Genomic DNA, 9,701 nt, shown 5'->3' with positions numbered 1-9,701 from the left:
CCCGTGTGTATTATTCACTTCCTCTTGTAAATCCGGCCGGCCCAACCGCTGCCTCGTCGTGACTCACGTGAGCAGCAGCCGTCGCGCTTTTTTTTTTTTGTTTGTCTAGTTTCAGCAGCAGCTTGTAGTGGGAGCACGCGCTGGGTCCGCCTTAGAGGACGCCGTTGGGGGAGGGGCGGGAGTATCTTTTCCCTCTTGTCGAATGTGGGATGTAGGATGAGGGAGGGAGGGGAGGGGAGCGTGTACGTGTAAGCGACGCGTGTCGTTCATAAGCTCTGCTAGTGGCTCGAGTCTGGTGGGTGCTGCAGATTTACTCAAGAAGCACTGGGAAATTCCCAGTGGGAATTAAAGATAGCAAAGAAGCTTGGAACCTTTTTGAAGACGAGCACAAAAACAATGGCCCAGAAACCGAGGCTACTGCAGTTGTTTGACTATCTACAGGACCCGAATAAGGTGGTGGGGTTTCAGCGGCTGTGTGGTGTGGAAGGTTTCGCCTCCGCAACAGCCGAGAGTGCGAGCAAGGGAACCCTGTCTAATGGCAACTGCGGCAATCAGTGCAGCAGGGCCGGGGCAGAGGAAGAGAGCCAGGAGGAGGTCAGACACAGGGGCAACGCCGCTATCTCTGATACCGAGCGGAAGGCGGACTGTTGCGGGAACGGGCTAAGGAGCAGCGTGGTCCCGCCCTCGCTGCTGCTCGATCCCCTGCAGCCTCGTCGGGTTGGTGACGAGGAGCCGCCTGTGCCCGCGGCCTCGGACTTTTCCTTGCCACAGAGAACCGAGCAGGAAAAAGCGAAGAAGCCCAAACGGAGAAATTCTCTCACGGGGGAAGTTGGCCAGGAGTTTACCATTAAGAACAAGTTTCTCTATTACCTTTTCTGCTTTGGCACTGAACTAGGCAACGAACTCTTCTATATCTCGTTTTTCCCTTTCTGGATCTGGAACGTAGACGCAGATGTGGGCAGGAAACTGATAGTGATTTGGGTCTTGGTGATGTATTTGGGCCAGTGCACCAAAGACATTATTCGATGGCCTCGACCTTCATCTCCTCCGGTTATCAAATTGGAAGTGTTCTATAACTCTGAATACAGCATGCCTTCAACTCACGCCATGTCAGGCACTGTCATTCCTGTATCGCTCCTTTTGCTCACCTATAGTAGATGGCAGGTAATGTACCCCTACAGAATTAATTTTGTTGTAGGGTGGCACTGGTAGGTATAAAAATGTGTTCTCAAAGAGCTCTGAATACTCCTTAGTACTATAATTTATGTATTGAGTGAATAAGTGTAGATCACAGAGTAGTAATTCACCAAAATTTATACTTGTGTTGCATTTTACTGTCACTCAGTTCGAATTGTCTATCTATTGAAATCTGAAAACCCGAATACAACTTCAAATTTACATCTGAAATACGGGTATTTGAAAAAAAAAAAAAAACCGAACAGGATCTCGAAGTAATTCAGTGTGTTCGCTTTTATAAAATCGTTCCACGTATAAGTTGGTGATATTGGTTTGGATTACACGGTTAGTCATTGATTTACAATACCTTACTGCGTTTAAAGTTGTGTGATTCATATTGATGTAGTTACCGTTAGATAGTACAGTGTGAGGAATGAACTAATAATGGTTGCTTAATTTTGGGCATTGCCTCACTAAGAGATATTTATTTATTTTTTATTTTATTTATTTATTTATTTATTGCATTTATATCCCACGTTTTCCCACCTCTTTGCAGGCTCAATGTGGCTTACAATACATCATGGATAGTGGAAATAAGAAGTGAATATACATTTAGTGTTAACGGAAGGCTATTGGGTTACATGGTAGTGGTATACATGATAGTGGTTTAACAGAATACATTATAAGACATTACTGGATATAAGTGGAGAATAATTACGTGTGTTGATCTTTGTGGTATATCTTGTCAAAGAGATGGGTCATCAGTAATTTGCGGAAGCTGGTCAGTTCATAAATCGCTTTTAGGTTGCGTGGTAATGCATTCTGGAATTGCATGGTAATATAGGAAAAGGTAGATGCGTGCATTAATTTGTATCTTAGACCTTTACAGTTGGGAAAGTGAAGATTAAGGAATGTGCGAGAAGATTTATTTGCGTTCCTGGGTGGTAGGTCTATTAGGTCTGACATGGAGGCCGGGGCATCACCATGGATGATTTTGTGAACTAGAGTACATACTTTGAACGTGATGCGTTCTTTTAGTGGGAGCCAGTGTAGTTTCTCTCGTAGGGGTTTAGCACTTTCATATTTTGATTTTCCGAATATGAGTCTAGCTGCTGTGTTTTGGGCTGTTTGGAGTTTTTTTGAGTATTTGCTCTTTGCAGCCGGCGTAAAGTGAGTTGCAATAGTCCAGGTGACTGAGTACCAGTGATTGTACCAGATTTTGTGTAGTAATAATTGTGGTCTCTTTAAATATGAATAGCAAATCAAAATAAGGTTAAATTTAGAGTTGACATACTATTTAAAGCAAGTAGAATACCAAAATTGTATAAGTTGGGCACCCCTGTGCCAACAATGTTTTTAGTTCTACTGGGTACTGTATATACAGTGCTTTACAACCACATAATAGTCCTCGTTTGTGCTTATAGTCATAATAAAACCCAATCCTCCACAAAAGTAAAATGAGGCAAGTTCTCAATATACCTCCACGATGAACATTAATAATGGGGATTCAGTGTTGTTCCTCATACAAAACTTTATTCTTCATGCAAAATTGTGTTCTTTCAATTCAACTTGCTTAAAATGTATTACAATCTTTCAATTGGCCCTGTCACCATTGTGGTCCATCTTTCGGAGACCTTCATCACAGGACATAGGTTCCAAATGTGCCTCAGCATTATTCTAATCATGCATTCTTCAAAATGGCCATTTTGCATGATTAGAATAATGCTGAGGCACATTGAGAACCTATGCCCTGATGCAGGTCTCCAAAACATGGACCATGTTGGTGATGGATCCGATTCAAAGATATGTTTTAAGCAAGTTGAATTGAAAGAACAAAATTTAGCATGAAGAATAAAGTTTTGTATAAGAAACCCTGAATCTCCATTATTAATGTTCATCGTGGAGGGATGTTGAGAACTTGCCTCTATGTCTTATTTTTGTGGAGTGTTGGGTTTTTGGGGTTATTATGATTTTGGCCCCACCCTTAAAAACGTTTGACTGCTTTAAGTGGATATAATATAGTCATGATACACTGCCAGAGGAACTGTCTTTTACCTACTTCAACAGAATGACAAGACATGCAGATAAAAACAAAGGTTTGGCATTAAAATGGAGAAAATGCCTGGCAACAGCTAAATCAGGTCCTCTTATTTTGATTAACTTCATCTATAAAAACAAAAGCTTTATACAATTTCTAGTTAGGTAGGTGAAATGCTAGAAAAGAATGATGGAATACAAAGCATATTTGCAGAACATCAAAGTCTGGAAATCCAGGTTAATTTTATGATTTCTGGAGTTGTGAAAATAAGTACATAGGTATTGCCATACTAGGACAGACCAAAGGTCCATCAAGCCAGCGTCCTGTTTCCAACAGTGGCCAATCTAGGTCACAAGTACCTGGCAAGATCCCAAAAAAGTACAATACATAAACTGTCCAAACCCTTTTTAAACTCCACTAAGCTAACTGCCAGTGATTTCAGATAACCAGCAATTCCTTAGCGTCCCTCTGGACCGGCCCAGAATGTGACTGATGGGTTGTGTACGCCTTCCAGCAGGTGAAGACTTAGAAAAAAAGTTATGACTCTAGCCAGCCAATAAGAGCCCTTGCCAGCTACAGAAAGATCCAGTAATCTCAGTCTCCAGCAGGTGGAAGGTGATGAGCCCTTCAGTCTCAGACTTTTTTCTATTCTTTTCTCCTTTTACTTTAAGCTTTCTGTGGTATTGTGATTTTCACTTCTAGCTCTGTGCATTAAGCTTTTTTTCTTGTCTCCTTGTGCATTTAAAAAACAAACAAAAACCTGCTTGTTGGAGGCTGAGGCCTATGGGGGTCTCTCTGAGCCTCGGGGGTGCCACACTCGGAAGGCCGAGTCCCTCTCCCCCCCCCCCCCCCCCATCCTCCCTGGTGCTGGCTAATTTGACTGTGATAGCCTGTTTTGCTTTTTAAAGCAACATAAGAATTTCCTCAAGCGCCTCAAGGAGAGCAGCTTTAGAGGATGGGAGAGGCAGCTGCTGATTTTAAAAGTTAAATATATAAAAGAAGCGAGCCTCCTGGTCTGCTGGCTGGGCAGAGCTGTTTGTGGCCAGTAACAGCGAGCAGGGCAGCTCCGGAGCGATCAGCGGTTAGCTGATAAGCTGTTTTTTATTTTATTTGTTCGCGATGTAGGTGAACACAACTGCTGTTTGGATTTGCAGCTGTGGGATTTTCAGAGCCGGTGGTGGGAAGCGGGACTGGTGGTTGGGAGGTGGGGATAGTGCTGGACAGACTTGTACGGTCTGTGCCAGAGCCGGTGGTTGGGAGGCAGGGCTGGTGGTGGGGAGGTGAGGATAGTGCTGGGCAGACTTATACGGTCTGTGCCTGTGCCAGAGCCGGTGGTTGGGAGGTGGGGCTGGTGGTTGGGAGGCGGGGATAGTGCGGGGCAGACTTATACGGTCTGTGCCCTGAAGAGCACAGGTACAAATCAAAGTAGGGTATACACAAAAAGCAGCAAATATGAGTTATCTTGTTGGGCAGACTGGATGGACTGTGCAGGTCTTTTTCTGCCGTCATCTACTATGTTACTATGTTACTATGTGTGTAAGTGTGCTGGTAAAGCGCGGTTTTGATTTAGGATGTTCGAGTTGCGGGTGCCGAAATCCCATCAGCGCCGTCGGAGGGGGGTCCGTCTCCGTTCTTTTGCTGCCGGTCGCATCTCCCTCGTCTCTGGTGCCGATTTTCGGCGGGAAACACCGCCATTTTGAATTTAATGAAGAAGGAAAGAGCAGTGCAGATTTCAGTGAGAGATGTGCAGAGAACCTCGTGCTACATATAGCAGCCGTGATCTAGCGGCTGGAAGGGGGGCTTTAGCTTTTCTCAGCCTTTTATTTTGGGTCATTTTGAGGTATCTGACCGGTTGAGCCAAAGGGTCAGGACCTAGCATGTCATGCAGCACTAGCCTTTGCTGACTCGGTAACAGCTTCTCTTTTTTTTTCTTTTTTTCCCCCCTCTTTTGACAGAACAGCAAGAGGAACGGGTTAGTGAAGCAGGCAAAGCTTTGTCTCTAGCTTCTTCACCTAAAATATTTCGGGTACCCCTTTTTGATCTTTGCTATGTCAAACGGGTTGCTCTGAAGCATGCCTAGTATGGCATCCTCAGTTAAAAAAAAAAAAAAAAAGAAGAAAAACAAACAATGGTTTCTCTCCGTTCACAGCCCTGCTTTCCATCTGTATTGTCTTTTCTAAGCTGTTGCTATATTATTTTATTTTGCTGGAGTCTGTATGGTCTTCCAGTTTTGCAGATGGCCTGTTTGGCTTACAGGCTGAAAAGGTTTCTTTTGTGGAGAGCAGTATTTAATAAGGCTGTTTTTAGTTAATCTTTCCTTTCCTCCCCCCCCCCTCTGTTTTCTTTTTCCTCCTTACAATGGGGGGTAGAGGTCTGCAATAGGAAGTTTTTAATGCAGTTTTCTTATAACTTTAGCCCAGTGCTGAGCCATGTCCAGATACCAGCATCTGGGGATGTGTGCACAGCTGACCCCTATCTAGTACAGTGCCAGTGTTTGCTCCTAACTTGCCAAGTCAGACCAACCAATGGTAGCGCTTCTAGTCTTATTTTGATGCTCAGACTCCTCCAATCAAAGCTGATTGAGAACCTAAGAGCATAAGCGTTGTTACTCTAGGGCACACAGTAGGTCCTTCAAGTTTGGTGTCCTGTCTCCTACAGTACCCACATCTGCTTTCAGACTACCAACTGAATAGCTGGTTTCCTTTTAGGCGGCTTTCCGGTTCAGTCACTTTATATACTGATCCCTATGGAGGTTATTCTATTCAGATCACCTAAACTTTAGGTGCCGGAATGAGGCAGATTTGTTATAAGCTATTTAAGTATTCTAGCATTAGTCTGCATTTCAGTGTCTTTTGGCGTCAGGCGCATATCAGTTACTTCTGCTCTCAGTAAATACAGAGGTGCGTGCACGTCCTCTACTCCCTGTAGGCGCTCGCTTGGCGCCATTTCAAGTAAGGTCGCCCTAGATGAATTAGGATTGGTGGGTATTGGAGATTATTCAACAAGGGTACGCATTGGAGTTCGCTCACCCTTTGGTCAGATATTTTGCTTTTAGAATCTCCTTGTCGTTCTCGCATCAAAGCTGAAGTTGTCAGACATACTCTTCGCAGACCTCTGGACCTTTGACCAATATTTATTTTCCCTTGGGTGGTCCAGTCTTGAGGTCGTTGCTCCATTTTTTTTCAGGTTCCCCAGAAATGGGGTTCTTTCCGTTCGATTTTAGATCTCAGGGTGGTCACTCAAGGCATCTAGGTGCCCTCTTTTTGAATGGAGACTTTGCATTCCGTAATTGTTGTAGTGCAGTCAGGGGAATCGTTCCTACTGAAGCCTACTTCCACTTTTCTATTTGTCCTGCATATCTTTGTTTCCTTCATTTGCCAAGGTCATGGTAGTTGTAGCGATGGCTTTTCCTACAGAGGGCATTTTATTGCATCCTTGTTTGGATGTTTGCTGTTTTCGGCATCGTTTTACCACGAGAGTCTTCAGGTGACAGCTCGGGTGGTAGAATTCTTGCAGTCCCTTCCTTGGGTAGTCTATGTGCAGAGGAGCCATCTTCTACCTTCTCAGTCGATAGAGTACCTGGGAGTTAGGTTCGACTCAAGGCAGGTACGAGTGTTTTACCATCGACTCGAATTCAGGTTCCAGACTAATTTTTGTCGCTTTGGCCAGATTTCGACACTATCGACAAGATATTTTCTGCAGGTTTTGGGTCCATGGCAGTAGCAAGCTAGGCAGTGCTCTAACCTAGGATTCACATGAGGTTTCTGCTGAGGTCGTTACTGTCGTGATGGTCATCTCACAAGGTTTCGCTTCATCATATTTTTTTTCTCCTTTCGCGCCAGGTGAGGTTCAGTCTACATTGGTGGCTTCGGGAGTTCAATTTCACCAAAGGTACTCCTTTAGATCAGCCCTACTGGTCTATACTGTTGACGGATGCCTCCACACATGGGGAGCTCACTGTCAGTGGCAGTTTGCTCAGAGTCTCTGGTCTTTTCAGAGGACATTATTTTCAGTCAAACCTGTTACGCACCAGAGCGATTCATCTGGCGCTCCAGAGGTTGTTTCTTCTTTGAGAGCCCGAGCAGTTCAAGTATTCTCTGGCAATATCGCACTTGTTGTGTATATCTTTTGGCAACAAGGAATGACGACTCTGCAGTTGCAGCGAAAGCCATAGCTATGGCTTCAATGGGCGGACGCTCTGGTGATTCTTTCTGTGGCTCATGTAGCAGGGGTCCTTAATGTTCAGGCATTTGTTTCTCAGTCGTCACATGTTCGATTTCATACAGTGGCCTCTATCCAAAGTGGTGTTGGGGCTGTTCCTCGATCGTTGGATGTCTACCAGGATGGATCTGTTTGCCTCTGTCAGCAATGCAAAATTTCTCTGTTCTTCAGTCGGTACAAGGATTCCAAAGCGCAGGGCGTGGACGCTCTTCTTCAGTCCTGGTCAGCCGGTCTACTGTATATTTTTTTCCTCCATGGTCTCTGATAGGGCTTCTTCAGAAGGTCGAGACATGCAGGGGACGTCTGATTCTGTTGGCGCTGGTCTGACCTCCAGCAGAGTGATATGTCGGTCTTCGACATCTTCGGGTGGACCTCCCCTTCAGCCTTCCGGTGCAGCGAGGTTTCTTCTCACAGGGTCCTGTCGTTCACCCAGATCCCGATCGATGCTGTCTTACGGCGGCCTGGCTTTTCAAAGGGCTAAGCTGATTAAGGAAGATAATTCTGCTCAACTCTTTGCTTCTATGCTTCGCTTTCGTCGATGTTTTACTTTGATTTATGTGCGCCCATGGAGGATATTTGAGGGCTGCGGTAAAACCTTTAACCTATCTCCTTTTTGTGCTTCGGTTCTGTAATTTTGGATTTGTTGCAGGGGCATTTTGTCAGAGGCCTTTCTTTGGCTGCTCTTAAGGTGCAGGTTGCGGTGTTGTAGTTTTTGTAGTGGTCATATTCAAGGGAGCTCTTTCCCTAGTCTTCTGGATGTGGTGTGTTTTTTGAGGGAGGTTAATAGCCTTCGTTCTCCCTCACAATGTTCTTTTCCTAGTTGGGGTCACACACAGTTCGATGCTTGAGGTTCTTGCTAAGCTTCCCTTTGAGCCTTTGTCGTGCTGTGCTTTGAAGCACTTGTCTCTGAAGACAGTATTTTTAGTAGCCGTTGTTTCGGCTACGCAAGTTTTGGAGTTGCAGGAGCTGCCGTGTTGATCTCTGTTTTTACACTTCTGCTCGAGTAGTGTTGCGGACCGTTCCTTTCTTTCTTCCCAAGGTAGTGACTCGGTTTTTAATGGTTCTCAGCCGGTGCTATGACCTCTGTTGGGTTCTTTTCCGGTTCAGAGGAACAGAGCTATTTGAACTATTTGGATATCAAATGGGTGTTGAAGCACTATATTGGTTTTTCTGATGACATCCGCCAATCTGATGGTTTGTGGTTCTATTTGGAGGTGTCCGTAGGGGGTTCATGGCCTCTAAACCTACTATTTTTCTTTTTTTTTTTTAATTGTTTATAATTTTCCATTGAAATACAATGATATCTCCACATTTCTTTTCTGTGCTTCATAACAGTATCTAAGCTTTGAAAAACGGCAACCCAAAACTTAACACATGAGTATTTCTAACAATGATTGCTACCCTTTTCTTCAAAATTCTTAGTCCCCCAACCCCCCCCCCCCCCCCCAATGAGAAGCTAATTACTTTGGGTGGAGGACCATTTGCTATATAGGTCCCATATTCTCTGGTGTTGGGCTATTTGCCCTTTCCATATAGCTGTGAGTTTTGACATCAGCTGATTGGTGTTTAGCTTTAAGATAGCTTGTAGTCCCGGAAGCAATGTTTTTTTTCCATGCTGCCGCTAACATCATTTTGCTTGCCATAAACACCTGGGTAGCAAATTTATGGATAACCGGCTTGACTCCAGGTGGTCCTTGTAGATGGCTTTCAAAAAACACTGGTAGGACACTGCCCTTGCCTTTATTGCACCCTTTCTCTAAATGCCTCATCATGGGTTATGTAGGTCTGGAGGTTTGACACCTTAGGTGTAGGAGTTCTGAGAGCTGTTATAGCTTCCTCCCACCCAGTCTGGGTAGAGCTTGGGTATATCCCACTCATCTGGATTGGTCTGGATGGATGATAAGGAAGGGGAAATTTGAACTTACCTGTTAAATTCCTTTCCTTGAATCCTGCCAGACCAGTCCGGAGCCCACCCATGGAAGCCATGGCAGTCAAGTGTTCAGTCTGACAAATTCAGAAAGCTAACAGAATATGTTGTAGCCTGTTCTGAAGGTGGTAGTTCCCTTGGTGTATAGAATTCTAATTCTTGCATTAGAGCTCATGAACTGACGACTCCACAAGGTTTGGCTTTAAGGGTGAATTGGAAACCCAAAACATGAGAATTGCCTTCAGTAGTCTTAGCTTTGATCATAGGATACTGAAGAGCTGAAGGCAGCAGGAGTGGATTTGCATCCTGAGCTATTTTTTCTTCTAGCTCCATCTGCTG

General features: G+C 44.6%; 1 protein-coding gene across 1 annotated transcript in view; it reads left to right on the top strand.

Moving 5' to 3' along the window:
* Window positions 1-269: 269 nt before the first annotated feature.
* Window positions 270-9,701, top strand: part of SGPP1 (sphingosine-1-phosphate phosphatase 1) — an 81,711-nt gene continuing 72,279 nt past the window's right edge. The window contains exon 1 of the mRNA XM_030214422.1: window positions 270-1,164. Coding sequence (XP_030070282.1) covers window positions 397-1,164 — 768 coding nt within the window. The 5' untranslated portion in view covers window positions 270-396. The remainder of the gene's footprint in view (window positions 1,165-9,701) is intronic.

This window comes from Microcaecilia unicolor, chromosome 9 (assembly GCF_901765095.1).
Source record: "Microcaecilia unicolor chromosome 9, aMicUni1.1, whole genome shotgun sequence".
Classification (NCBI taxonomy): domain Eukaryota; kingdom Metazoa; phylum Chordata; class Amphibia; order Gymnophiona; family Siphonopidae; genus Microcaecilia; species Microcaecilia unicolor.
The sequence above is the reverse complement of the archived record's forward strand: the minus strand, read 5'-3'. Positions and strand labels throughout refer to the sequence as shown.